The sequence below is a fragment of the Cetorhinus maximus genome, chromosome 18 (assembly GCF_964194155.1).
Source record: "Cetorhinus maximus chromosome 18, sCetMax3.hap1.1, whole genome shotgun sequence".
Taxonomy (NCBI): Eukaryota; Metazoa; Chordata; class Chondrichthyes; order Lamniformes; family Cetorhinidae; genus Cetorhinus; species Cetorhinus maximus.
The window spans coordinates 33871490-33886030 of record NC_135896.1 but is presented as its reverse complement, the minus strand read 5'-3'; the positions used below and the strand labels follow the sequence as shown (position 1 = coordinate 33886030).

The following is a 14541-nucleotide window of genomic DNA, read 5'->3' as shown; positions in this document are numbered from 1 at the left end:
TTAATACAATTATGGCTGATTCTTGGCTTCAACGCCACTTTCCAAATTGCTCCCTATATCCCTTGATTCCCTGAGAGAGCAAAAATCTGTCTATCTCAGTCTTAAATATATTCAACAATGAAGCATCCACAGCCCTCTGGGGTAGAGAATTCCAAAGATTCATAACCCTTTGAGTGAAATAATTTCTCCTCATCTCAGTTCTAAAGAGAGCTTATAAGGAAAAAGCAATCAATCTTTAAATAGTTCTCTGTTTTCAGCAATCTATAGATGCTGCAAAACTGTGATGCAGAATGTCATGAGGCTGGGTAGGTCATTACGGAAATAAAGTGGGCTGTGAGGAGTGGGACTAGCTGAGTTGCTCTTGCAGAGAGCCAGCACAGACATGATGGACTGAATGGCTGCCTCTTCTGCTGTTATCATTCTATCGTTCAATGTTTAATGGGATAGATCAATTTACAGTTGTATTGGTACTTTGATTTCCCTGGTGCACATTCCTTCACAGCCTCCCAAAGGAGGGGCAGAAGGCACTTTGGTTGTTCTTCAAGAATAGCAGAGTTCCATTTCAGGCTAGGTTTGTTCAAACAATTCACCTTTGGAGTATGGAACTTCTGGGCTAGACAAAATCCTTCTTTTTCATTCCTATGTGTGAGATACAAAATTATTCTATGAGGTGGTATCATGAATCTATTAATGTATATAATGTTATTGGAAATTCTTTTTAAAATAGAGGTTTAGTCTGTGGTTGTGTCTTAATTGGATTAAAACCAGCTAGTCTGGGTGCTTTGATGTATAGTAGTTTTGAGATGTAAACAGAGGTAGAGGTATATTTGCATTTTGTTGAATAGAGCATTCAAGAGTGGGAGTGAAATCTTGCACCTACCCAGGAGACAACCAAGCAACGTTTATATTACTAATAAAATTGGCACTATGAAATGAGTTCAAAGGGCCTGGTGATAAAATGAGAGTTTACATTCAAAGGGGAGCACTGGGTATAACCCGAGAGGAGATTGTGTGTGAAAGGCAGAGGCATGTAACATCTAGCCTACAACTGCCTGCAAAGGAACCAAATTGAAAGGAACCTCATTTTGAATTCGTACGGTGAAAATGCTTTGCCTGGTGTCTGGTTAAGTCTATTGGTTATTGTTGCTTCAGTGGAGACTATTTTGGGAATTTGTTAAAAAGTTATGATAGCAGTAATTTGTAGCCATGTGTATATGTTTAATACCTTGTAAATTAATATATGTCTCATTTAGTTTGATATAAAAACCTCCTGAGAACTGGTGGTCTTATTTGTGAATTTAGAGCTGTAATTCAAAACATAACAGTTGAAAATATAGGTTATGACAGTTGTTTAGAGTTTCCCTCTGGGATTTTAAATAACTCCCATCCTTTAAAAACTGTTATGTCATAACAAGTCGATTTGTGACAAAAGGGGGAAATGATTACAGAAAGGGAGGGATCCAACCTTCACTGACCTATCATTCGATACCTTGGAGGGTAAGTCAGTCTCATGGCAAATATATCTCTGCCAAAGTCCATCATACGAGGAGCTGGATTAAGCAGTTGGTGAAGAGGAGACCTGGGCTAGGGCATTGTGTTTAAAGACATGGCAAGATGCCTTTCACCATACTGAAGATATAGCTAACCTGGGTACTCTGAAATTTTGGACAATGGTTACATAGAATTGCATTGATTTTACAGCAAAGAAACAAGACATTTGGCCCAACTGATTAATGTCAGCCCTTCTGCTTTACATGAGCTTCCTCCCACCCTTCATCTTGTCCTATCAACACATCTGCTGGGACTTTCATGTCTAGTTTGAAGGGATCTACTGTTGAATGGAGTGTAGGCACAAAGCAGAGAATAGTGCCAATTTGTTTTTCAGACTGTTCCTCATGGGCCACTATTATTTGATTAATGACCTGGACTTTAGTATACAGGGCATAATTTCAAAGTTTGTAAGTAACACAAAAATTTACATATGTTGTAAATAATGAGGAAGATCATAGACTGGTAAAGTGGGCAGATACATGGCAGACGAAACTTAATGCAGGGAAGTGTAAAGTGACGGGAAAAATGAAATGCAGTGTGAACTTTATGGTACAATTTTAAAGGGGGTGCAGGAACAGGGAGACCTGGAGGTATATGTATACAATTGCTGAAGTTGGCAGGATGATTTGAGAAGGCTATTTAATATGACATTTGGGATCTTTGACTTTATTAGTAGAAGCATAGAATACTAAAGCAGGGAACTATATCTTTATAAAACAGGTTCAGGTTCAGCTTCAGCTGGGGTACTGTGTTCAGTTCTGGGCAGCACACATTAGGAAGGATGTCAAGGCCTTGGAGAGGATGAAGAAGAGCTTTACTAAAATGGTACCAGGGATGAGAGATTGGAGAAGCTGAGGGTGTTCTCGCCAGAACAGAGCAGGTTAAGGGGAAGATTTGGTGAAGGTGTTCAAAACCAGGAAGGGTCTTGATAAGTAAAGAGAAACTGTCCAATGGCAGAAGGGTTGTTCATCAAAGGACAGATTTAAGGTGATTGGCAAAAGAACCAGAGATGACATCATGACTTTTTTTTTAAACACTGTAAGTTGTTGTGACTCGGGCCTCAAGGGGTGTTGGAAACAGATTTTATGGTGGCTGACCAAAAGGAATTGGATAAATACTTGAAAGGGAATAAAAAGGTATGGGTTATGGGAAAGAACAGGCGAGTAGGAATAATTGGATAGCTCTACCAAAGAGCCAGCACAGACATGATGGGCCAAAAAGGCTCTATCATTCTATGAACTGAACCAGGCATGCTATGATATTCCAAGGTGCTTTTGACGTAGCCAGTCTTATTCACTGATAAACCTGGAAGGGTAGACTTGTCACTTGGGGCTGGAATTGTTCCGACTCAGTTCTGGGTAACCGTACAAGCCAACATCCAACTGGATAGGATGTTCCTGGCTTGATGAGCAGCAGGAAACCTACTGGTGCTCTGTGCTAGTAGGCTGCATGTTTTGCTTGGTTAAATCCTAGCAGTTGTGCACACTTTGGGATCCGTAAGCCTCGGCTTAGACAACTGCTGTACTTAGTTAAGTGGAGTGTCACTTCTGGTAGAGTGTATGCACTCCATATTGAGTGTACAGAACCTCTAGCTATATGAATTTCTCAAGTTGCCTGGCTCAGATATTTTTAAACGTGATATTTTCCATGCAGATCAGATGTCTGATTTGATAAAGAGGGGGGAAAAAAGGTGCTTTTTGTCCCGCCAGTGACTTCTGCCTGCTTTCTGGCCCTCGTGTCCCACTCCATTGCAGCATAGACCTCAAACCCTTAGTTCCTCTCATATACATTTTGTAGCTGCTCCCATAGGACACCTGCAGATGCCAGAGTAGGAGGATAAAAGAGTCAGACAAACAGAAATACAGTGAGATGTGAGAAGCATACAGAAAGAGAAAATGGGAGAATAAATAAATTATAAACAGGTGGAAGAGAAACAGAGTACAATATAACTTTTGTTTTAGCGATGGCACTGGAGATTACAACTAATGACATGTTACTTTCATCTGATAAACCAATTACAACAGCAAAATGTGGAAATATATTTTTCATTAGGTTCGTATTAACAATTATGCACTTCCATTTACAGAGAACACGTTTTCAATGTAATAGGTGCATTTGAAGTCCCTCGTTATATCTACAATTCAGAAAGGAAGAAATTTTTACCGTAAGTTTTACTAATTCAGTTTATTTAGACGGCTAAACCATTTATAATTTTGCATGAGCGGTGCTGTTTGAATATGACTTGTTCTTGGAAATGTTGTTCTTTTAAGATTCAGGTCTATTGTGACCTGGGTTGCTTTTGGTCTTTGCTTTTACACGATTCCTGAAAACCCTAATTATGTAGCAGAACTAGTGCGTTTGATACGCCACTGGAACATTTGTCTGTAGATCATTTATCATAAGTAACATTTTTTTCATATGTTCAGCCACTACTTGAAAATGTCCTTTGCTGCTTCCTGTAGCCTGTTAAGCCCTAGCTGGCCTCACTTCAGGTTACATAGAAAAAGGGTTGTCCTTGAGGTACAATATCAAAGTAGAATGAAGCCCATCTACTTTTGCATATATTTAAAACTGAAATAAATTCAGCCTTTCACTCGGCAAAACTTAAGCACCCTTGGAGCTTTATGCTCTAACTCATCACTTTCATAAAAATCTAGATTCTGCTGTCTTGATTTCAAATATAAATAACTAACTCAATAGATAAACTATGAAATCTTCCTTTTCTGCTGCAAATCTCTCATTGTAGATAGGTATTGATGTCCTACACGGGTATGGGAAGGAGGCGAATGTATCCTAAGATGTAATACATCTCTCATCATGGCATCAGCTTAACAAACATCCATAGAATATCAAAACTAAACAGGCTAGGCTTCCCAGATGCTGGAAGAAAATAATTGTCACACAGTGTCTTTGAAAACAATTAAACAAAACAAGCAGGTGAACAAGGATGCAATTTAAACCATTGGCATGTCAATATGTTTCATTTTGTCACTGTTCTTGTGCATCAACCAGGCAGTGTTATTTTCTTTGTGAACTTGGAAAAGCAAATGCAAAATAAATGAACTTGTTCAAAAAAAAAATCCCCAAGGATTTTGACTAAAATCTTGTTTATGTACTGCAGTCTTGCAATGACAGATCGTAGTGCGTCTTGTCTGTTTGGAACTGCCAGGAACAAAGCTGAACTTTTTTGTGAGCGCTACACTATTATGCAACAGGTAAGGGAGAGGGGCAAAGATATAATTTGCATACGTTCTACGAGAAAATGATCTCCTTATTTCATAACTTGTTCCTTTTTTATTTAAAGGACTGAACATCATTTGCAAACAAATCACTTCAGTGCATACAGTCCTAGTATTTGGTGGAAGCTTGCAATTGTGCATGGAAGGATAGAGAATTGGAAATAATGTTTTTGTATATTCCAGATACGTTGTGGCAAATTACACTCAGTTGAAAAATTTTGACTCGGTCAAATTTAAAATCTTGGATGCAAAGTTAATCCAACTTCCTTCGGTCTTGCAAGGACTTCATTAATTGTAAATAAAATAGAATTGGAAACGCAATGCGACTGCTATGAAGCTTGGTCTCATGTTGACAAAATGAAATTATCCATCGCATAGATATTTTGGCTTTAAGATTGTTGTAAATCTCTCTGTTCTGCACATATATAAAGAAAATTACTTCTACAACACAACCTAAGAAGTATTTTATTCATTTCAGTCATTCATGTGAAAGTCCTCAACTGCTATAGAATACCAGCATCATTTTAGTTTAAATACGTTTGATACCTCAAGAAGGAAAGGCTTGATTTTATAAGTAGGATCACACAGCACAGGGGATGCTAAGTGGTCTATCGTGCCTGTGCCAGTTCTTGGGGAGAGATTTGGAAGGGTTGTTGATTTCTGTTTAATGCAAATGATTTTAGGTGGTGCCCATATTTAGAATTTTAGAAAAGTTAGGTAACTATAGAATTGATAAACAACTTGTTGCATCTCATACTCTAACACTTTATTTTATAGCGAACGCATAGACATGAATTATTTACACCTCCTGTGACAGGATCACACCCTGATGAGAACAGGAATAAATTTCAAGTAAGATGTCAAATGTTTGTCAACAATTCAAATCTTATAGCTGTCTCTGCTTGTCCATCACTCTAATTTTTCTCCATCTTTTGTCTTGTACTTTATTTTTTACACATTTTGGGGAAAGTTTAAGAACCACACCCACCCTGCCCCGGCATAAACAGGGCTATGGTATGGGAACATTTAGCGTCCTGTTCACACTTATGTTCCTGTTGCCACCAACTTGGGTAGGATCCTGAGATGGGAGGCAGAGAACTTATCTTTTTCAGGTGGGAGGCCACTTACTATATGCAATTCGGGGTTGTATGCCATACAGCAGTCACTCAACGAAGATGCTCTTTTAATTTTTAACCCATATTAACTGTCATGTGATTACCACAAATCAAAGATTTTGCATAAGGTAGATCGACAGAATAATAGGTATTTTTACATCTGTCCTTTCCATGATCTACAAAGAAAACAGTTATAGTAATTTGAAAATGGTGACATTACTCTGCAATTTCTGTTGCACCCGAACACCAAAATATTCCCCTTTTGGATAGTGTTTGATAATGGTTTGCATTAAAGGGAAAGTGAAATGGAGAACGAGGTGCCATTCTACAGTAAATCATATGCAATTAATTAAGAACTATTTTAAACCTCTGCTGGGAGATGGGCTGCATGTAAAGTAAGGAAGAAAATGCTTTTTATACCTATAACGCTAATTTTTTCTGACTTACTGTTTTAATTTTAGCTAAACACCATAGAAATGTTTCTTGGCAGCACATCAAAGATCGGAGAAGTTATTGTTCTGGGGATGATAACACAACTTAAAGAGGTAGGCTAAGCTGTGATTAAGGGTTTACATTACCAGGAATTTGTTCCTGGTTACACTGAAAGACAGCAAGTTTTATCCGCTAAGATTCTAAGAGCAATAAAATGAACAAAAGTAGGGCAAATGTAAAGTGATAAGATCAATGCATATTCGAGAAGTTCAGTGTTGCACTGGTTTTTATGGAGAAATCTGATATGGGTGTTTGCCTATGTTTTGCCCACATTTTGGATTTTGAATTGATGCATTGGAACTCAGTTACCCTAAATAAATTTATTTGTGAAGTTGCTGAAAATACTTGCTACATAATATGGCTATACAGAATAGTGGTATCCCAGATTTGATACCTGGTCTGTATTAAGTTACATGTCAAAACTTGGTGGTAGAAACATTGCCATTGGCCTCAGCATCCCTGAAAGGTTAACCAGGTTGCTGCAGATTGAATGCTGTCCAGTAACCCCTTTTGGAATTGTGCATGCTATGTGAGAAGTGGTTGGGCTCACTTGTCATGACTCTCTCATAAGTATTCACTTTGTAGGCAGTCATACAAAGTGTGATTGTGTGGGTAAGGTGCACAAGTTGCTGCCTGTAATACTATACCCCACCATGGGACAAAGGAGGTGGATTTAAAGGGGAAAATTGGGAAAGTGAGCAAAAAGTATTTTGTTGTCCTGATTTGAGTAATGTTAATAGTTATCACTGATACCACCTTTGTCATTTTTAAAAAAATCTCAAAAGAAACCCACTGCATCCAAAAACTGAAATTGACATTTTTTTTTCAATGTTATTAATGCTGAGTGACTATATTGTGAATTGTATTTACTCTTTTAGGGAAAGTTCTTTCTTGAAGATCCAACTGGAACTGTTCAACTTGACCTTAGCAAAGCCATATCTTTTTATATGCTCTCAAGCATGGAGTTTAAAAATCATGTGAATTCAGAACGAAAAGCAAAGTATAATCACAAATTTAACAGCTGAACTTAAAGGAGATGAAATGAGATCAAGTCAAAAACAGTTATTAGGTGATAAAGTTGGGTTGTAAAAAGAAGGAAAGGAATGAGTTGGTTTAAGAGATTGTGCAGTGAGAATTCATGTCAACAATTGAGAACGAAATGAAGAGGAAGAGTACGTAGTTGAAGGAACCAGAGAAACACTGTTCGTAGTAATATCAACTTCTAAAAGAAAAGTTTATGGTGGATGGAGGGAGAGATAATATTGGGTGAATAGCTTTTTTCTGAATTTTGCCCCAGTAAACAAAATAACCAGTTCATCTGAAATGTTAAGACTATTTTTGCATATCTTTACTCATGAGTATCTGTTATAAGTTGCTTGGCATTAGATGATGGCTCCTGACATCAGATAACTAGACAAAACCATGACGTACAAGGGGAAAGTCAAGTACTCAGAGTGGATTTTGTGGATTTTTATATTTTGTTTGGAATTGAGGGGCTGTATTTTCATTTTGGGGGCAGGAAACAGGAGTTGGAACTGTTTCCTTGTCCTAAACCAACCCCAGGGGAAACAGCCACTTTGGGATTTTGACTTGGTGCCCCTTAATTGGCATGGAGGCAGGTTCCCTGTCTAGTTATGGGTGGCATGCAGGCTTTCAAAGCTGGAGGGCCAATTGGGAACAGGAGGCTGCAGTAAAGGGTAAGTAACTGAGAGGGCATTTCAACTTGAAGGTGCCCTCTCACCAATGTTTTTTTTAAATCAACTAAAAAGCAGCCAGGCCACCACTGTGGGAAGGGGGAAATCCCATGTAGGCCAGGAAGGCTGGGCCTGCCTGGAGTGCTGACAGCCCGGCCTACTTCTGGGTGCCCAACTCCAGGTAGTTGAACTGTCCCTTGTATTGGGAAACTGGAGGCTAAGTGGAAGATCCCAGTCGGCCTCCCTTAACAGCCCTTAACAAGGCTATTCATGAGCCTAAGTTGCTGCTTGCCCAGCCCAGAACCCACCTTCCTCAAAATAGATGACATCAGGAGCATGACTGGAAAACCGGCATACCAGCTGGTGCTGGTGTTTTTGGGTCCCGTCCCCCTCTGTTCCTTATCTTGGCAGGGCCTGAAAATCTTGCTGGAGGTGTTTAGCAACAAACACTAATCGCTTTCTTACCTAAAGACGGAATCCTTAATTTTGTATTTCTGCAAAATACGTCGATCACTGGATATTTGGACCTATTGCTAATACAGGGTAAGCATAAGCAGATTTTTAAAAAAAAATTATTCATTCACAGGATGTGGGCTTCACTGGTTGGGCCAGCATTTATTGCCCATCCTTAGTTGCCCTTGAGAAGGTGAGCTGCCTTCTTGAACTGCTGCAGTCCATGCAGTGTGGGTACACCCACAGTGCTGTTGGGAAGGGAGTTCCAGGATTTTGACCCAGTAACAGTGAAGGAATGGCGATATATTTCCAGGTCAGGGTGCTGAGTGATTTGTTGTTCCCATCTATCTGCTGCCCTTGTCCTTCTAGATGGTAGTGGTCACGGGTTTGGAAGCTGCTGCCCAAGGCACCTTGGTGATTTCCTGCAGGGCATCTTGTAGATGTACACACTGCTGCTACTGTGTGACGCTGGTGGAGTGAGTGAATGTTTGTGTATGTGGTGCCAATCAAGCGGGCTGCTTTGTCCTGGACGGTGTGAAGCTTCTTGAGTGTTTTTGGAGCTGCAATCATGCAGGCGAGTGGGGAGTATTCCATCGCACTCCTGACTTGTGCTTTGTAGATGATGGACAGGCTTTGGGGATTCGGGAGGTGAGTTACTCATCACAGGATTCCTAGCCTCTGACCTGCTCTTATAGCCACAGTATTTATATGGCTAGACCAATTCAGTTTGTGGTCAGTGGTAACCCCCCCCCCAGGATGTTGATAGTGGGGGATTCAGTGATGGTAATGCCATTGAACATCATGGGGCGATGGTTAGATTCTCTCTTGTTGGATATAGTCATTGTCTGGCACTTGTGTGGCACTTGCCACTTGTGAGCCCAAGCCTGCATATTCTCCAGGTCTTGCTGCACTTGGACATGGACTGCTTCAGTGTCTGAGGAGTCACGAATGGTGCTGAACATTGTGCAATCATCAGTGAACATCCCCGCTTCTGACCTTACGATGGAAGGAAGATCATTGATGAATCAGCTGAGAATGGTTGGGCTGAGGACACTACTCTGAGGAACTCCTGCAGTGATGTTCTGGAGCTGAGATGACTGACCTCCAACAACCACAACCATCTTCCTCTGTGCTAGGTTTGACTCCAACCAGTGGAGAGTTTTCCCTCTTATTCCCATTGACTCCAGTTTTGATAGGGCTAAGCAAGTGCTGCTTGATAGCATTGTTGATGATCCCTTCCATTACTTTACTGATAATCAAGAGTAGACTGATGGGACGGTAATTGGCCAGGTTGGATTTGTCCTGCTTTTTGTGTACAGGACATAACTGGGCAATTTTCCACGCAGCCGGGTAGATGCCAGTGTTGTAGCTGTACTGGAACAGCATGGCTAGGGGCATGGCAAGTTCTGGAGCAGAAGCTTTCATACTATTGCCAGAATATTGTCAGGGCCCATAGCCTTTGCAGTATCCAGTGCCTTCAGCTGTTTCTTGATATCATGTGGAATGAATTGAATTGGCTGAATACTGGCATCTTTGATGCTGGGGACCTTTGGAGGAGGCTGAGATGGATCATCCACTCCGCACTTTTGGCTGAAGATTGTTGCAAATGCTCCAGCCTTATCTTTTGCACTGATGTGCTGGGCTCCCCCACCATTGAGGATGGGAATATCTGTGGAGCCTCCTCCTCCAGTGCGTTGCTTAATTGTCCACCACCATTCATGACTGGATGTGGCAGGACTGCAGAGCTTAGATCTGATTCGTTGGTTGTGGAATTGCATAGCTCTGTCTGTCACTTGCTGCTTATGCTGTTTGGCACACAAGTAGTCCTGTGTTGTAACTTCACCAGGTCGACACCTCATTTGTAGGTATGCCTGGTGCTGCTCCTGGCATGCCCTCCTGCACTCTCCATTGAACCAAGGTTGATCCCCTGGCTTGATGGTAATGGAGTAGGGGATAAGCGGGCCATGAGGTTACCAATTGTGTTTCAGTACAATTCTGCTGCTGCTGATGGCCCACAGCGCCTCATGGATGCCCAGTCTTGAGTTGTTAGATCTGTTCGAAATCTATCCCATTTAGCACAGTGGTAGCCACACATCACAATAGAAGGTATCCTCAATGTGAAGGCGGGATTTTGTCTCCACACTAACTGTGCGGTGGTCACTCCTACCAATACTGTCAAGGACAGATGCATCTGCGGCAGGCAGGTTGGTGAGTATGAGGTCAAGTATGTTTTTCCCTCTTGTTGCTTTCACTCACCACCTGCCACAGACCCAGTCTAGCAGCTATGTCCTTTAGGGCTTGGTCAGAAGTGGTGCTACTGTTCCACTCTTGGTGATGGACATTGAAGTCCCCCACCCAAGGTTACATTCTGCTCCCTTGCCACCCTCAGTGCTTCTTCCAAGTGTTGTTCAAAATAGAGGGGCACCGATTCATCAGCTGGGGGAGGGTGGTACATGGTAATCAGCAGTAGGTTTCGTTGCCCATGTTTGACCTGATGTCGTGAAATTTCTTGGGGTCCAGAGTTGGATTAATGAAATGTAAAATCTCTGCTTAGGGACCAGATAACACTTTTGTGCGCTGTCGTCTTCCTTTGGGATCTGGCTCCAAATCATTCGGACTGTTGAGAAGAAAATGTTTCTGCTAGCTTAGGAACTCGGTGAAATGTCAATTCAGTTCCTAGTGGGATTGAGTATGCAGCACTGAAACCAAATAATGTAGCAAAGATTGGTACAAAGCCGACAATTATTCGGAGATGTCGCCAAGATAGTTATTGCATTTCACTTTTGGAACATTGTAGAGAAAGCTTTAATGTGCATTGATCATATAAACACCTTTACTTCATTTTGATTCTGGGTGTAGAAAAATATTGAACCTCTACGGTATTGGGAGATGATTCACTTAAAAATAAGTAACAATACAAGATTTATCTTATGTTTTGTATTTTAGAGCTTTAGAAATGACAGTTGATGGCCAGTGGCTAGTAAAATCAGCCCTGATTTATCACTAAGCCATACAGACCGAAAGGTTTGATTCATGATCTGTGTTTAACTAGCTGGTCTCTGTTGGGGACAGTAACTAGGGTGCTATAATTAACCTACACTCTCCGAGCTGGGAACAGTCAGGCAGCATTCTGTTGCTGATTGCAATTCAATGACTCCCATTGGAAGGAATGTGTATTTAGATAGCTGATGAAGACAGGATTGGACTGGAATATGACACTTCACAATATTCAGTAGCAAGGCAGTATCCACAGCTTTTACTTCTACATGACGAGCTCCGTATTGGATGCGGCACTGGAGGGTTGTTGGGACTCTTGGAATGGTATTACAACAACTTAACAAGAGTGTATTTTTTGAGAATGTGTGAAGAAAGAAAAATGCAAAATATATGAAAATCCTCATTTTACTATTGTACTGCAGAACATTTGTATAAGCTTTAGATAAAAATGTATGAAACCAGAACCAAAGGAGAATTGTTTCCCAGTGACTCTTGGGTCTCTTTCTGTTTGTGCTAACACAGTTGTCACCTTAAGTGACTTGTCTTTTAATTACATGTTTCCTCAGTTAAGAGAACTGTCTAATCTTCATTCAGTTGCTCTTCCAGATGACCCAAGTGCTCCTGTGCCAAAAATGTCACCTACAGTAGGACCTTTCCATTAATATTAAGCATCTAAAAAATGCATTTTCTGTAACTTATGATCCTGAAATATCATATTTTTTGTTAGTAATTTCTTTAACATCGGAGCACCAGTTTCACAGTGGCTTATATACAGAATCCTGCTTCGTTCTTACAGAAGGTAATGAATGAGAATAAATTTATCCTGACAGTGCTTGCAGCAATTTTCATGTCTTACTGCCACCAAATGTTACTGCTTTGTGATCTCTCTTTATTGTTCCATGTATTTCGATGGGAGGTAGCACAATACTGTTTTTTTTGGTTGCATCAAAAACTATCTTTGTGCAGAGCTACTTAAATTTCACGAACAATTAATGGTCAATTTAAGTGATTTTAAAAAGATATTTACAAGTTGTGTCCTGATTGCAACAGGACAACGTGAACCCTAATCATGGCTATTTGTCAACAAGCTATTATTATAAAGGAAGAACTTGCATTTATATGGTGCCTTTCATAACTTCAGGACATCCCAAAGTGCTTTCAACCAAAGAAGTACTTCTGAAAGGTCGTCCCTGTTGTATGAAACATGACAGCCAATTTGTGAACAGCAAGGTCTTCCTGATAGTAATTATATAATGACCAGACAATCAATTTTCGGGATATTGGTTCAGGGATGAATGTTGGTCAACAGCAGAAGAACGCCCCTGCTTTTCTTTGAAAATCCCTGTGGTATCATTTGCACTCACCTGAGAGAGCAGGTAGGCCTTGGTTTAAGATGTCATCCAAAAAGCTGGCACCTTCAGCAGTGAAGCACTGCCTCAGTGCTGCGTTGAAGATTCTGCCTACATTATATGATCTGGCATGGGACTTGAACACCACAGCCTTCTGACTTAGAGGTGAGAGTGATGACACCTATTTATTTTCCCCCACAGCTCCCTGTTTGAATAACTCCAATCAGATTGTTTTTTTTTAAATTCTTTCATGGGACGTGGGCATTGCTGGCAAGGTCAGCATTTGTTGCCCATCCCCAATTGCCCTTGGGAAGGTGGCGCTGAGCTGCTTTCTTGCCAAACTACCACAGCACTAAAACAACCCTAATTAAAATCACAAATGCGCGATACATTATGCCTGAACTGCATTTTCCCTACTGATCCTCCTTTACCTTGCTATTGCCTTTGACACTCTCCACTAAACTATACTTCTCCAACACTTCTGCATTGTTCAGCTCTGTTTGTTCTCCCTTGGTTCCAGCTTACCTATCGAATCATAGCCTGAGCATCTACAGCAATAGCTTTCCTTCCTGCTGTGTTACCTCCAGAGCTCTCCAAGGTTCTATCCTTAGGCCAGTCTTTTTCTCACCTACAATAGGCCTCAGCAGAATCTTCCACAGACATGAGGTCAGGTTTCATATATTTTGATGTTGTTAGATTCCTTGTCAGACATCAGCCTTGGATGAGCTGCAGTTTACTCCAGTTAAGCATTGGGAAGACCAAGCCTATTGTCTGTGGCCTCTGATACAAGCTGTATATTGTTGCCACCAATTCCAGCCTACTCCCTGGTCACATTCTAGGGCTGAACCAGATTGCTTGCATTTAGCATCGTATGTGAGACCTAAGCTGAGCTGAACCTATGTCCTTATCATCACAAAGTCACAAAGGCCACTTGCTCTGACTTCCGTTACGTAGTTCACCTCCAAACCTACAACAGCCCATCTTCTGCAGCTAGCCACATCCGTGCCAGTGTCACCTCCGAGCTCAACTGTTCCAGTGCTCTCCATGCTGATTTCCCATCCTCCCAACAACTGTAAACTTCAGCTCATCCAAACTTCTGCTGTTCATATCCTATCCTACATGGTCTGCTCATGTTTAAATCTCTTTAAATCCTTGTCCTTTCCTATTCCTGTAAAGACCTACAGTCAAACTCTTTTATTTTCCCTCACACGCTTCAGTCCTCTGACTCTGGCCTCTTGTGCAACCACTCCCACCTTTGCTTCACCATTTCATGGTTTTTGTTTGCTATGGTCCCAGACCTGGAATTCTCAGATACTGCAACTCCCTTGCCTCTTACGAAGACCCATCTCTTGGATCAAGCTCTTTGTTGCCCCTTGGACTGTCTCCTTTTCTTGGCTCAATATACCTATAGAAGAAATTACTGGTATTGTCTCACACAAATCATCATTGTATGTGCATGAATGTTGCACATGTAATAACAGTACCACCGAAACGCCATTTTCATTGTAATTGCTGTTTGGGAAATCTTCTTGTGTGCAAAATTTTACCGATGTAAATAAAAAAGTCACTGCATTTCAAAGTAATTCATTACTTGTGAAGCCCTTTGAGATATCCCTGAGATATGATAAAATTCTTGTCAAATGCATTTTAT

General features: G+C 40.9%; 1 protein-coding gene across 1 annotated transcript in view; it reads left to right on the top strand.

Moving 5' to 3' along the window:
- Window positions 1-14541, top strand: part of pole2 (polymerase (DNA directed), epsilon 2) — a 144325-nt gene that overhangs the window by 96442 nt on the left and 33342 nt on the right. Inside the window, exons 5-10 of the mRNA XM_078562351.1 lie at window positions 3638-3715; window positions 4673-4766; window positions 5568-5642; window positions 6367-6450; window positions 7276-7332; window positions 12292-12340. Of these exons, the coding sequence (XP_078418477.1) occupies window positions 3638-3715; window positions 4673-4766; window positions 5568-5642; window positions 6367-6450; window positions 7276-7332; window positions 12292-12340 (437 nt within the window). The remainder of the gene's footprint in view (window positions 1-3637; window positions 3716-4672; window positions 4767-5567; window positions 5643-6366; window positions 6451-7275; window positions 7333-12291; window positions 12341-14541) is intronic.